The 15,259-nt window shown below is 44.0% G+C and overlaps 1 protein-coding gene across 1 annotated transcript; it reads right to left on the bottom strand.

Moving 5' to 3' along the window:
* Positions 1 to 2,894: 2,894 nt before the first annotated feature.
* On the bottom strand, positions 2,895 to 13,294 carry LOC126481196 (zinc finger protein Noc). The gene is made up of 2 exons (XM_050104788.1): positions 12,937 to 13,294; positions 2,895 to 6,383 (listed from the first exon to the last, which is right to left on the bottom strand). The coding sequence occupies exons 1-2, from the start codon at positions 13,021 to 13,023 to the stop codon at positions 4,956 to 4,958; spliced, it is 1,515 nt and encodes a 504-aa protein (XP_049960745.1). The 5' UTR covers positions 13,024 to 13,294; the 3' UTR covers positions 2,895 to 4,955.
* Between the last annotated feature and the right edge of the window lie 1,965 nt (positions 13,295 to 15,259).

Genomic DNA, 15,259 nt, shown 5'->3' with positions numbered 1-15,259 from the left:
CCATTGCATTATTATTTATATAGCTGTAAACGGTTTAGACATATTATCACCAAGTAATCTATACTCCGCCACTAATATCACATAAATTGTCCTGAGACGTCGTCCTACATATACAACCACTGAACAAGTCTGTATCTGATATTCGCAGTCCAGTTATGACTAGCAACAACAGCAAAGCCATCGAGGGACTAAAGTTATTATACGCTTATGTCAGGTGACCAGCTAGCGAAGTAAACAGAATCAAATGCGTATTGCTTCGAATTCTTAAGAACCTCAGCAAAGTAGTTACAGAATTCACCGACACGGCCTTATTTGTTATTACTTTATTCTTATCGTAATTCGGTAACTCGTTGTAAGAGTGTCCTAAACCCGTCTAGAATACCAATATTTTTGTCGGTCTCTGTTCCATTACCGTTATCTAGTGAAACGAACATCTGGCAACAAACTGTAATAACATCATTGTCTGTAACAGTAAGATTTGTAACTTAGAACCAATTTCCATGTAATAACTTTCATTTTACTTCTCATTAAGTGTAATACTTACGCCTACGAAGATCTAAGAACTCGCACGCCTCCGTTGACACAGTGCCCTCGGAGTTTTTTGGTGTGTATGGCATAAATGGCATTTCAGTACTGGAAGTCAGTGTCAGGGTAACTTTCGTAAAACATAACTTTCACTTATATAGCAGCCACTCTGTATTAGTATTAAATATTAGTCATTTCTTGCTGAAGAGAAATCTGCCAATCAAGATTTTATAGCTTACAATGTTATGAATACGCTTAATTCCTAATGTCTCTTCAGTGTCTCTCTCAAAATAGTTCTTTAAGAATTAGCGAAACAAATTTCATTTCTCCGCTAGAGAACTGCAAGCTACACTGGTGTAATTCGAAATACCTACATTTTTTCCCTACCACAAACTTTCAATGTTTTACGTGAACAATCCTAATCGTGCACATACCACATTACTGTTACCCTCCTAAAATAATGATAACATTCGCAGCCGTTATGATATATGCAATTTATTTAGCGTGTAGTACAAAACGTGACATAGACAAGCATAGAAACAGCGGTAATAATGAAAAACAGATAGAATGTGGAGCTAAAATCTCTTATATAAGCGATGCAATAATCTGTAACGTAGTATTTAATTTCTCAAGCCTGTGAACAGCGATGGAGGATGTCTCAGTGCCTCGATGTGGCGTTCAAGCACTTTCCTGCTCCATGTGTTGGTATGCCTGAGTTGCTACGCCACAATTACAAAATTGGTCGAGTACTTTTTAAAAATGAATCCATAATGACTAACTTGGCAAGTGGAAAACGGTGGACGATATATTTCATCAATAGCTTGGATTCACATTAATAATATATGCAAACTTTTCTCTAGTCTAATGAATTATTCTCACCGTCCTTAGTAGTACATTTAATTTGTTCGCTTAAAGGTAAAAATTATTTCGCCCAGTGCGCGCTAACATTTTAGCGATCCAGAATGTAAGTGGTGCTTCATAAATAAATTATGTATAAAATATTTTCCGCCTCTTCAGACATATACTGTTCTGAACTATCCTTCGACTCAACTGAACGTGCGCAGTGGCAGTAAGAGTGAATTTTCTGGCAGAAAAGTTAAAGTATAACTGATTGTGGAGACTACATCAGTGTCAACACTACTTGTTATTATATGCCTCTAATGTTATAAGAAACTATGTCGAGTTAATTAATAGATATAAATGCGTTCACTTATAGCACATATATATATATACTAACTTTTTCCCATGTTTACTGCGTAGAAATTGGGAAGTTGCATGAGGTGAACAAATGCACAAATATTATGTTATCTAATAAAAACGTTGGTGTTACTCAAGAAGAACCATTTACTAATCTACAAGCACATAATCTATCAAACACTTGTAGAAATTTGTGTAAGTAAATTTTAGCAACATAAGTTCTTTTAATAGTCACAGTCAGGACTGGTCCTCAAGTCGCTCTGTAGACTGACAGAAACGTCGTGAACAAACTTTTGAGAATAATATTCAGCGTGATATCAAGAAATACCAAATTATTTCGTCGTTTCCATGTTACATTCCAAGAATATTCTTTTGTTTCTATTCAGGGAGCATGATCAGATATAATAATCTTGATGTACTATGGTATTGGCCACTATTTCCGATTTCATCATATTAGAAGCTTGTGAGGATCCTTACACATGTGAGTAATAATGTTGTCACCAGTATCAATGCAATTATTTTTGCCCTGGAGATCTTTCTAACAGCTTATTGTGATAATGGAGACATACATAGAGGTGTGCTAAATTCGAACTGTTCCACATACGAAATTTTTTACTCTCGCTGTTGAAATCCTTCCTTGCATATTTAATGAAATTCAAGATGCATGTGCAGTTTGAATATCAAATGAATGCCTTTACCACGTGAATGTACACCTAAAAATGGTTTGATCAAAATATGTACTAGTTATTCGGCCTGACATTGCTATCTACCAAAAGAAATCCATCTAACCCTGCAAAGAATTAAGGATGGAGAATTCATTTGCAATACTTTCTCTTGAGTGATGTACCAGGGATAAAATAGTGCAACTTTTTTTCATTACAGAATCACAGAATTTAGAATTCACCAAATATTTAATCATAAAACAATGCAATATGATGATGAATACTTTCAAATTCAATATAAATTACTTCTCAGAATGAGTTTTACTTCTTAAGAACTTTGAATTTATTTCACATTTGTTTCTGTTGGCTGAAAATCTAGCAGACTGAGCAGTAATCAATGAAGGCTCATAGTCCCTTGCTTAACACTTAATAATTGGATGAGATTACATAGAAAAAGCTTTGAAGCACAAATAAAATGATTTTAGGGAATAAATAATAAATAACACTGGGTAATTCTACAAACAACATTTTATTAAATCAATATGGAAACTCAACTGTATTTACAAATATTTACACTAGTGTCCTAAATTGAAACCATACATTTTATTCAAACAAACATTCTTAATATGAAATGTGTCATTATATACTGACCAGTAATTGAAATAAAAATGTATGGAGTAAGTAATGAATTCTCGGCACTACCAAGAGACACAAAATATTAGCTTCAGTAAGCCTTTATCTGATCAATGAGCCACAGGCTCTTACAGCACATCAGACACTAAATGAATATCAAATTTTATATTCCTGACAGTATTCACAGTAGTATTACTGTGGAGTCATGGTTCTAAGCCACAAACAGATCTTAGATTTTTAAAAGTGACTAATATGTGAGCCAGTTAGTTCACAAATACAGACTTCATGCCAGATATATTAATTGGATGGATCTCCTTTGCTAAATGCTACTATGATCTACACATATATTTATTTGAAAATAATTTATTGAGATATCTGTTTGTTACTTTGCTACAGTTAAACGAAGAAATATCACAGCAGCAATCTGGATGAAAAACCCAGTCCCATACATTGATATAATCACGTCTCTGAGATGACAAAACCATCAAGGATAATAATTATATTGCAAAATGATAAACAATGATATTTGTTGTCACAAAGTATTCCACGTGTTCAACTCGGATAGCACGTGCATGATGTTATATTAAAGATGAAATGATGTAATTCCTCTGAAATTAATGTCATATAAACTGAAAAAAATCACACACCACTGCTTATGTTTATGTAACTGTCGATGTATTTACACGTAATAAGGGATAAAAACCCACAATCCATCCATTAAAAAATAGTTAACATGAACTCAGGAAAGTGCTGTGAAGTATTTAGCGCTATCAACATTGGAACTGTTTCCTCCTTAAATAATATTGTCCTTGATCCAACAAATTGAAAAGTAACACGTTTTGTATAACGAAAAACTTACGTTAAATAACACGTTTACAGTCAGTCACAAGATTCCTTATTAAGTAGTGGTACGGACACATGCACACAGAGAAAATGATTATTTTTAAAATATGTTGGGACAAGTTACTTGTAGCCGTTTAGCTCGGAAGGGCAGAGACAAAATGCAGTGAATCGCCACCCTAAATTCTAGTTACAAAAAGAACGATTACTTTTTTCAAATATGCTGAACAATGAAGTGTACTATCGATAGTTGACGATGAAAACTTTGTAACTCCATTTTATTAAATGTTACAGGAGAAGCAAAACCGGTTTCTTAAAAAACAGTATAAAGTAATACGGATAAAGTTGCAAATTTTCGTTGATAGTGGAGTTAGTGGTTAATGGAATTACGAGGTTTTGACAGACAGACGGAGTTTAGAGGTTTTCATTGCCTACTATCGCTATGTTTAGCAGAAAATTACCTGTGGTGGATATAGAGGAAAAATAAATAGATTTTTGAAACTACTAATTTTACTGGCATAGCTAGTTTACGAGAGTATTGGCGACAAGAAGGACTGCTTTTGTTTGAATTTTTATCTGGGATGAGCCACAACACTCTGGAAATGAGAAGTGAAAAATATGTGAGGGACAGGAAGTGTTTTGGATCGTTAGAACCAGACACAGTGTCTGTTCCTGACGTGGCAGGGTGAAGCTTGGAGATTTTGGATGGTTATGATGTTAACTTCGAGAGTAAGAAACGCGGTAGGAGGGAAGTTGTTTAATGTGTCACTGACCTAATTAGAACAAGAGCAATAACTCTGTATAAGAGGAATAATAGGAAGCACCTGTGGCTCGTGACATACGGAAAAAAAACAAAGAAGCTAATGAGAATGATGGGAGATCTGAATCCCGTTTCTGCAGAACACGTGCCTAGGAATGCTGATACAGGGGTGAAATCAGGGCGCGTTATTATTACTAACGTCAAAATTACAGTAATTTCTGGAGAGGAAAGCCCAGGTATCGGCAGTTATATTAGAGTCAGTTGTAGCGCGAGTGATGGAAAAGAACTTAACAAATGAGAGGTATGCATGTGCCGAGACGAACAGCTGAGAATTCCGCCTAGGGATGGACGGCGGCGGCACCGATGCGCTGTCCGTAGAGGGCGTAAGGCGAGTAGTAGGGTCCCAGGCCGGCAGGGTTGAAGGCGCTGAAGGGCGACGCCCCCAGGGAGCCGGGCAGCGCGCCGGGGGCGGCACTGGAAGCTCCCGGTCCGGCCGTCGGCTTCGAGTAAGGGTGGTACCGCGCCGACAGCGGACTCAGCGGCGGGTTGGGGTAGCGGTGAGGCAGGAACGGCGACGCCGCGCCGGCGCCGCCCAGCAGAGACATGGAGGCGGCGGCAGCCGCGGCAGCGGCGGCAGCGGAGGCGGCGCCGTCGCCCGCCGCGCTCGCGAGGCTCGTGTGCGTCCGCAGGTGCTGCAGCAGCTCGTCCGACGTGGTGAAGCGCTTCCCGCAGTACGTCTCGCCGACGATCCAGTTGCAGACGTAGGGCCTGGCGTAGGGTAGCGGCGGCACGAGTCCCGCCGACAGCGCCGCCAGGCCGTACTTGTGGTGGTCGCACTGCGTGCAGCCGCTGGGGCACAGCAGGAGTTGTTGGTGAGCGGCGGCTGCGGCGGCCGCCGCTGCGGCGCTGGAGTACTGGCAGCCGGTGCAGTAGGGGTCCTTGCAGACGGGCACCAGCGCCTCGCCGCCGGACGCCGTCTTGACGCGCGCGTAGCTCACGTACGGCCCGGGGGCGGCCGGAGACGGGTAGCCGCCGGCGGCGAGCATGGCTGCCGTGGCGGCGGCGTGCTGGTGGGACGTGAACGGGCCCCCGGCGAACGGCGGCCGGAAGGCGGGGTTGGTCGGCTCCAGACCCGGAGGGCACCCGGTGCACAGCCCAGCCAGTCCCGACGACAGCGCGCCCGCCTTGTACGTGCCCAGCGGCAAGTCCTTAGGGTGGCCGTGCAGGATCTCCAGGCCCGAGCGGATGATGGGGCTCGCCGAGGGAGAGGCCGACTTGCCGCGGTCGCCGCCGGCGGAAGGCGTGGTGGACGTGGCGACGCCGGAGGTACTCGGCGTCGACGCCGCCTTGTCCGGCGACGCCCCCGCGGAAGCGGACGGCGGAGAGGCCGACTTGCGGCTGGGCGCGCGCGACGAGACCGACTTGCGGTGCTCGTCGGCGCCGGCAGAGTCGTTAGCCGACGCCGCCTTCGAGGACGGGGGCCGGGTGTCCACGACCGAGACGTCGGCCTTCTTGGTGAGCACGTTGGCTTCGTACGGCTTGAAGGCGAGGCTCGCGCCGCCGGCCGAGGCGGGACTGGAGCGCTTGGTGGCGGCGGGCGACTGCGCGGGCGAGTCGGCGGCGGCGGCCACGGCGCCGGCGCTTCCGGAGCTGGGCTTCTTGGCCTTCTCCAGCGGCGGGATCAGCGGCTTCGTGCTGGGCGAGTCGGCGCCGATCTGGCTGCACGTCTGCGCCAGCAGCGCCAGCGGGCTCTTCTTGGCGTCCAGCTGCAACACACGAGACAAAGCGGCCCTCAACACTTGCTCCCGACACCGCAAAACAGAATTACAAACACTCGTCTAATACCTACATTCTGCCTCCGAGGTAGTGTTATTCGGGCTGAATATGTTCACACCCCACTCAACGGTCTAACAGCACTGCACAACTTGAGACATAATCACGAACAAGTTTCCAACGAGCCTGGAAAATATTCGCATTATTATAATTTCAGTCTTAGATCACAATGTTTATTTCTGACCTGAGTTCAAATGGCTCTGAGCACTATGGGTCTTAACTTCTGAGGTCATCAGTCCCCTAGAACTAACCTAAGGACATCACACACATCCATGCCCGAGGCAGGATTCGAACCTGCGACCGTAGCGGTCGAGCGACTGACCTGAGTAAAATCCAGTTGCATTACGCACTATCACACTATTACATGCGATGGTGCCGTCTGATCATTGGCCAATTCGGCTGTTTGACGAAGCCGAAATGGTTAATGATTTTGGCTGCATCACACAAGTAATCGCGTGATATGAGTAGTGCAACACATTTTTAATCAGGTCTGAAGATGGTAATTTCCTACCGAAATTAACATCGTGATTGCAAATAAACATTGTGATCCAAATCTGGAATTACAGCACAGCAACGAAAAAATACCAGATTACTTTTATAAATCCAACAGATTCCGTTCTCTCTCTCAGTCCTTTCGTAGTTGTTCGTACGAAAGGAGTAGTAACACTACTTTCTTCTTTTCTTTAAAAAAATGGTGCAACTAAAAGACTCAAATAAATGACAGCTCCACTATTCACAAAATATTATCTGGGGAAGTTTCCCCTGTTGTACATTTTCTTTTCGAGAATTATTATGGAAACAAATTTCATAGCGTTCCTGAAATTGTAATGTAAGTCAACATTAACTGCGCAAAATAATCCCAAGAAGCCGCTGCTGTTGCAGGTGGCACAATGTAATGCCACTAAACCTCAAAAATGCCAATGCCAATGATCAGTGGTAAAATATCCCAGTCTATCACTGTAGATTAACTTCCTTCGGTCATTCAACTGCCTGACAAACCCCGAAATTAATAAAATTCCTCAACTTTAATGAAATGTGTCTGAACGATAAAAATTATTGAGTTTTTAAATGCGAAACTCCGTCAGTTTATTTTAAGCAGCAAACAGGAAATCAATAGAAGGAAATAATTATTTCGGCAGTGAAAACACCTCTTTACTTTATATCCAGTGTTTTTAAGGTCGTTTGGACGAAACAATAACATCAGTCCTTTCATTGTGGAACGGATCAACTACGCCTTTCAATGAAAACTCACTTGTCACCCAAATGTGTATGTGTGTATTTGTGAATAGCGTTTATTAATACTATTTACGACATGGTAATGTGACGTTTCACAACTAACGACGTGGGGAAAAAAAGTCACGAGACCGGCTCCGAAGAAGAAAGGAGCTTTATTTTCTAATACAATTCGTAAAATGCAAAACAACTGGGACAGTGCTAGGACGACTTAGCGGATCGAATAAAAGTGTGGCTGAGTTAGAGTATGTGTTTTGTAAATTCTGACATTCTCGAGTGAAGAAGGTATAGCGATCTGCATTATTTATTATAAAAAAATTTAATACCCTCCATCGCAATAAAAAATAAAATTACAATTTGCTGTTCGCCGGTTTCGGGTGACTAACAAGCAGCTTGAGATCATGCTTACTAAAGAATCGGTATCGATGAACAATGATAGCCACAACACCATCGTTGGCCGTAACACCAACAGCATACTTACGATACCGTTTCTGTACTAACAGTGATCTGAACAACAGTTACCAACGATGGTGCTGTGGCCAACACTGTACATAGATACCGATTTTTTAGTATCCATGATCGGAAGATGATTATTAATCAGCTAAAATCGTGATCAGAAAACACTAATTTTACTTTTTACTGCGATAAGGACTAAGAAAAATTTTCAACAAAGAACATGTTGTACAGATTAAGTTGGAACACGAGGAACACGACATAAAACTCATCAAGGACTTCTAAACAACTTATTAAGTTCAAAATGGTTCAAATGGCTCTGAGCACTATGGGACTTAACTGCTGAGGTCATCAGTCCCCTAGAACTCAGAACTAGTTAAACCTAACTAACCTAAGGACATCACACACATCCATGCCCGAGGCAGGAGTCGAACCTGCGACCGTAGCGGTCGCGCGGTTCCGGACTGTAGCACCTAGAACCGCTCGGCCACTCCGGCCGGCACTTAATAAGAGACAGCGAAAAGAATTTATTCACTAGTCCTGAAACTGTTATTGTTCTGTATTGTGACTATAAGTAAAATTATTTTTTTCATAATTAAAAAAAATAATTTTTCCTATAGATCGGAGCCCAAACAGATCTCCATTAGAATTTGTCCAGGCAGACATATCTGGAGGTTTAATTATTTTATCTGCAATCCGAAGCTATACTCTAGCACCAAGGAAATTTATATACTCGAGCCCAAAGAAAATAGTTTTGTAAGACATGTGACAGTCATAACATAATAAAGAAAAATTCAGGTTTCTTGTTTTAAGGTGCTTTAAGACTGAAGTGGTCTTTTAGTAACGCAGTCAAATTATTCCGGGAAGTGTTTGAAGGTTTCGATGGTTCTCGCAAGGATAGATTTGACAAAAGCAGTGAGTTAATGTGCGTCATTTTAACACAACTTCTCGATGTAAAAAAAAAAAATAATTAAAAAATTTTTCTTTGTAAAAGGATAAAGTACATTACCAAAAGATTTTGTCAGACTATCCAAGTAACGAGGGCTAAGGCGGCGTCTGATATTGTGAAATCGCACATCATTTAAGTAATCTAAAAAAGGAAGCGTGCCAGAGCAAACGGTTCCCCTTTCTTCTGCCTTCTCTGCGCGTGAACTATCCACACGGCAGGAATTTGAAGACACTTTACATTTTAGAACGACGACACGTAAGGATAGTTTCACGCTTATTAATGTCTGATATCACCTGCTGCGATACGCACTTTCTGTAGATTACACTGACAATAAATAAGAACATCAGCAGAGTTAAAATATAAGTGAATGTAAAACAGAGTCGGCCAGGGAACGTGCATCGCAGAGAACATTCCTAAAAGCTTGGGAAGAATTAATCATCGAAATAATCGCAACGAGCCACAAAACCGTTTCTTCCCGATAAAATTCCCTTAGCTGCGATCGTAAGTGTCAAATTAGCAGCGAAAACTACGATCAGGTGCAACCTGATGATTACAGGGAAACGAAAACGGAGCGGCGCAGTACGGCGAGTTAGGACCGCCGCGACGGCAGCGGAGCGACCGGCAACCGCGCCTGGGTTGGCCGGCAACCAAGAGAGCGCGCGGCCGCTGCAGGCAGCCTGTTTGCCGGGGTTACTCGCCGCCGTGCGTGAAGTGACTTCCGCAGCGTCTCTACGGCAATGCATCAAAGTGTGGGCGCATCTGAACAATTTTTAATAGAAGCCTATAAATTCTCCGAATGCAGTATCGCTTATTTCAATACGGTATTTATCACACTGCTATTAAGCAGATACCTGACAAAATAAATAATTTCTGCCGTTGTAGTGATTTTTATTTTCCCCCGTTATTTTACACTATTTGGGACGTGCCACAAATTTAAGAGGAATCAAAAAAATGTACGGCACAAAAAACATACGATACACGGAAAACGTTTACATAACGTTCATGCAAAATAGTCCTGTATAGAATCTTTTATTCGATTCTCACATCGTTCTGACTGAAATGGTACAAGAGTGCGTTCCGATATCTTGACGGAGCATCTGCGCAGTCATAAAACACCCGCGCAGCTGAAAATAAAATAAAAGAAACACAACTCTATTTTAGAAAATGTGATACCCGCTAAATGAAATTCTTGTCACTGTTTTGAGGCAACATCAACCATATACTGTGTACGTGGCACCCCGTAAAACAATGCCACTCGCTAGCACCACAGATTATGAGCGCAGCACCTGTATCGTACGGCGAAGAAAAAAAATACTATAATGCAGCTACAAATTGAGCACACAGTAGAAATAACCAACTAACTTCGGGAAATTGAAAAGAGGTGGAAGTCGAGATAGCCGAGAGGATAACGATATGATGCGCTGGATGATGCCAGTCCCAGCGGAATGAAACACGCCAAAAATATTGGTTACTTAGAAGCTGAAAGAAAAAACTGTCCACTTGCGTTAAATTTGTTTTGATTTCTGAGAAAATTTATGGAAGCCAGAGACACATCTGTGCGAAACAAAACAGCAATTGACCTAGAAATTTCATTTGTCTTCCGCTGTCACGGTCATGCGTGAAATATCGTTTAAATTTTAAGTATTTTCTCCGTATGTAACAATGTGTATTTAAATCAATTATTCTTCGTTCATAAGCCTTAATAGGTATTTATAGAGCTATTGGCGTGGCCACTTCCATACGCATTCGTCTAGCTCCTCTGTTAACACGACCCAGTAGAGAAATACATCGCAACTTTTGAGGAGTAGAGCGAGTCTTGAGGATAACATAAGGTACATATAATGCTTGAAGCCCAGTGAGTTCGTTGACTACCCTACCACGTATCGACAAGTTCTCAAATTAGCTACACGTGGAACGTTAGTACAAGTTAAGGAACTTATACGAACATTAATACGGCTGATACGAACAGCCTGTCGGTCAAACGTACGCGCCGAACGCCAAGCAACAACTCCTCACGTTTCTGCAAACGTCTTCAGGTGAAGTACCGGATCGAATCAGCGCAATAAGATGAACGCTACTTCAGTGTAACGTTAGCTTCGGACAAAGCTAGCTGCGAAGTTGGTTCCTAGAAGCTCCGAGCCGACGGGTCGGCTGCCTCGCGATCTTTCGGCTAGGACTGCCGCCGACAACAGCTACGGCTGCTGCGGGCGCGGCCGTTTCCCTAACTCGCAGCTGCGGAAGCGTGCGTTTTACGGTGCAGCTCCTCAATAAAAGTCCGCGCCCGCCGTACACGGGGAAATTTATTGGCCGCCGTCGGCAGTTGCGTGTTTACGCAGCGTCCGTCTTGGCGGCTCCCGCGGCGGTCGTATTTATTTGGACGGCGGGAGATAAAAGCAAAGCAGCCGAGCGCCGGTACTGACGCTGCCTCCGGCGGGACGCGGCCAGTGGAATGACGGCACGAGCAGAAACAATCACGCTCCCATCTCCTGACGGGCAAATATTGGGAAAAATATTGCGTCTTTGGTCGAAGTACAAGCTGACAGTTTCTATCCGCACGGTGGGAGCAGCCCATCAACTGTGACATGATATCAGGCTGGAAAAAGAATCGGAAATCAAATCTCTCTAATATACATATCGGTTTGCTCGCAGGTACGTGTTACGTGATAAAGAGTGGTTCCAGTTACCGTTCAAATGATTATCAAATATCGCATGATGGCACTTAGGCAGAAAGGAAACGTCTACTGAAATGCCTTAATAACAGTATTCACAGCTTGAATATCTTATACGGCAAAGCTTCTTTCCAAGGTACCTCTCAAACCGAGGATTACAAAACCAACGTGAAGAGTAAGTAGAATCCACGTACACAAAATACGCTCGGTTGTGACTCCTACATGTCTCAAGTAGGACGAATTAAACCACAAGGTCTTAAAGATATTTCGAATACATGCAAGGCGTTTACGAAAGAAGTAAAACGCGAGGTAATAAGTAATCGCACCTATATTTTAATAAAGTAAGAAGTCCAATTGCGGAGGTCAGCGCAACGCAAAATCTACTTCACGCAACACGCTCAAAGTGCACAGTGCACTAGGAGCGAGTTAATCAGTAGTAATTCTAAAATATGAACAAACCTTGGAGATTATTTTAGTCTCACAGAAGGGTGTATCTAGCTTGGGTATGCTCGCGTGGCCGACAACCTAAATTGTTGAAGTACCGTATAAAGTAGCTGTTCTCGGAACGTGAGCGAAGTTTTATGAACTTCTAACACATAACTAATTGCGTAGACGTCGTACTACCCGTTGTTGTAAAGACTTCGAAAAGATTCAAAAAACCATTCTCTACTTGTATACGCTTTGGAATGTAAAAGCCCGATGACACCCACAGAACTTGATTAAATTGATCACATCCTCACAGAATTTACACATTGCACGATAGAAACAACGATGAGCAAGTATTTGCAGCACGCAAACGTGTAGTGATGTGCGGTATGCATACACCCACTCTGCAGTCACGGCAACACCCGACAGGGCTCAACCATAGGGATCAGAGACATAACCGACGACAGGTGCGATATCGCGATATCATTCAGAGCCATGAAAGAATTTGAGAACAGTTGGTTATTGATGTGCCAGGATCACATACTGTGTGCAAAGTTTTGTGCTGGACTTTAAACAAGCTGTGTACGCCGAGGTTGATGTTAAGGCAGCTGGCACGGAGATCACATTTAAATGGTGTTTTATCTTAACGACAACGTAGAATAATATATACTAGAGTTAGATAATCTGTATCTGACTGTGACGGAAGTACATGCAAGACTGACGGGAAAAATTGCTAAGTTCGGTAACGAGACTCACCGTTGTTGGTAGCGGCGACAGGTAGTCCGGTTGCAGGTACTGATTGCTGCCCGAAGTCAGCATGCCGCCTCCTTCCAGCACCACCATCTCTAAATGATGTCCTCGTTAACTTGATCACAGGACACAAGGCTCCGTCTCTCCGTCAGAAAAATAAAAGTCACTCCCTGACGAGATAAAAAAAATAGACGGAAAAAAAATGAGGATGGTAAATCGAAGAGGCAGTTCCAATGATTTAGCGCTGCTCTTGCTAGAGTTCCAAGATCCAGTTCACTGCTCACTATCCCTGGCACTGTCGGACGGAGCTGGAGCAATAGCGGTCGTCTCACAGTGCACTCTTACTCCGGCAGCAGTCACACTCGATGTGAGAGCGCCGTAACAGGCGAGCCGCCAGCTGCGCTGCGCGCGCCATCTACCGGCCCCCCACCCCCACCCCCACCGCCAGCGCTCCCCCCACCCGGCGGCCCCTTCTCCCCACTCCGGCGCTCTCAACCTTTGCGGAGCCGGCAGGCGGTGTTCCCCTTCCACCGCGAGCGCCTCCTGCCGTGTCGGTGACGCAGCACTAATACCGGCGCGTTTCATGCTGTCAGCCCGTACCACCCATGGCGCTAGTGACGATGACAGCGGCTTTGATGGCAAGCCGCCGACTGCTGTCCACCCCCTCCCCTTCCTGCCACTCTCCTAATACCGCGGCTCTTCCCCGCTCCACCCCTCGCCCACAGGAACTCGCTCTCCCTCCGCCCTCTTTTCCTACTCCGCCACCGCCCCGACACTCCCACCCGTCAACTGCACAAGCCCGTCTTTCTTACCGGACTTAATCAGTAGCCGGCAACAAGAACTGCCCGACAAGGAGGAAAGTGCCTTCTTTTCAAGGCGGGCCACCGGGCGTTTTGATAGATGACGTCCTACGTGCGCGCAGCTGTACAACAAGGCTCCGAGAGTGACGTGAGATCGCCCGGGCCGTTTCGTTTTTCTTCTGCCCTTTCTTCTCCTTCTTCTTCTCCGCTTCTGCCGGCGGAAGCGGACGGGCAGCGGGTCAGAGGGGCTGCACCGCGGCGATGTCCTCGAATTTCCAGGTGTAATTCGATATCCTTGTAGGTACCTCCCTCCATCACAACAGCTCAATAGCTCGCACAGCGAGCACCTTTGATCAAAGGCGGCATCGTGTAGAATTACCGACGCTGTTGCCATTATTTGGGTTTTGTCTGAGGGGAGAGGCACACTCGGGACCACTGAGGCGGTGTCGATTAACAACATATTATGTGTGTGCGCTCCGACAGAGGAACATCATTTCAATCAGCTCTAGCAAAAAATCCACTGCACATCAAAACGAAATGTCACTGTAGGACACATTTCATGTATAAACTGCCTGTATTCATCAGGTCTTGCGGAAATATACATGAGCAAATGTCTTCAGCGGCCGGCCGGAGTGGCCGAGCGGTTCTAGATGCTACAGTCTGGAACCGCGTGACCGCTAGGGTCGCAGGTTCGAATCCTGCCTCGGGCATGGATGTGTGTGATATCCTTAGGTTAGTTGGCTTTAAGTAGTTCTAAGTTCTAGGGGACTGATGACCGCAAACGTTATGTCCCATAGTGCTCAGAGCCATTTGAACCTTTTGATTTGTCCTCAGCGTTCACCGTCAGCAAGTGATAAACGACTCACAGGTACTTTGTTAATGCAAATAAATGTCGAACCCTTCTCAGGCATGAGCGCATAATAAGGTTATGATTACGGCAGGTGATGGCTGCACTAATGGAGATATTAGCTTCCGATGACGCTACGGTACTATTACAAAGTGAAAGCCTGCTAAACTTTTCATCTACATTAAGCAAAACGTCTGAATTTCTACGTATGTAGCAAAGACATATACAACAAACTAATACGTTTCATTGCAAACAAGGGCATCCAATTCCTATATACATTTTTTTTACGGTTGAATTACATGTAGGCAATTGTAAAAATAAGAGTGAAGGAACACTGTTAATTGTTCCATGTAGCGTGATACGTATTGACTGGTAACATTTCGCTATCCAGAATATAACAGAAACACAGAGATACACAGTAACTCAATGACATTAGTGACGGGGTAACATCTCTGACCATGTAAATGAGGATCACTGCCCCGCGAGGCACGAGGGGTTAGTAAACTCGTAACGCTAACACGTATTAGGTGTATGTGCTTACTGATAAACAGTTTGGAAATCGTAACTCTATGCCGTGTCACTATCCTACTATCACACTGGCGGTACTCCATTCCCGACAGATTATTTTTGTTAATGAAGCATAATAGACCTACGGATACTTGAACAGGCAACATGGCCCGGT

This window comes from Schistocerca serialis, chromosome 5 (genome assembly GCF_023864345.2).
Source record: "Schistocerca serialis cubense isolate TAMUIC-IGC-003099 chromosome 5, iqSchSeri2.2, whole genome shotgun sequence".
Taxonomy (NCBI): Eukaryota; Metazoa; Arthropoda; class Insecta; order Orthoptera; family Acrididae; genus Schistocerca; species Schistocerca serialis.
Note: the sequence above shows the minus strand (reverse complement) of the source record. Positions and strands in the feature narration are given on the sequence as shown.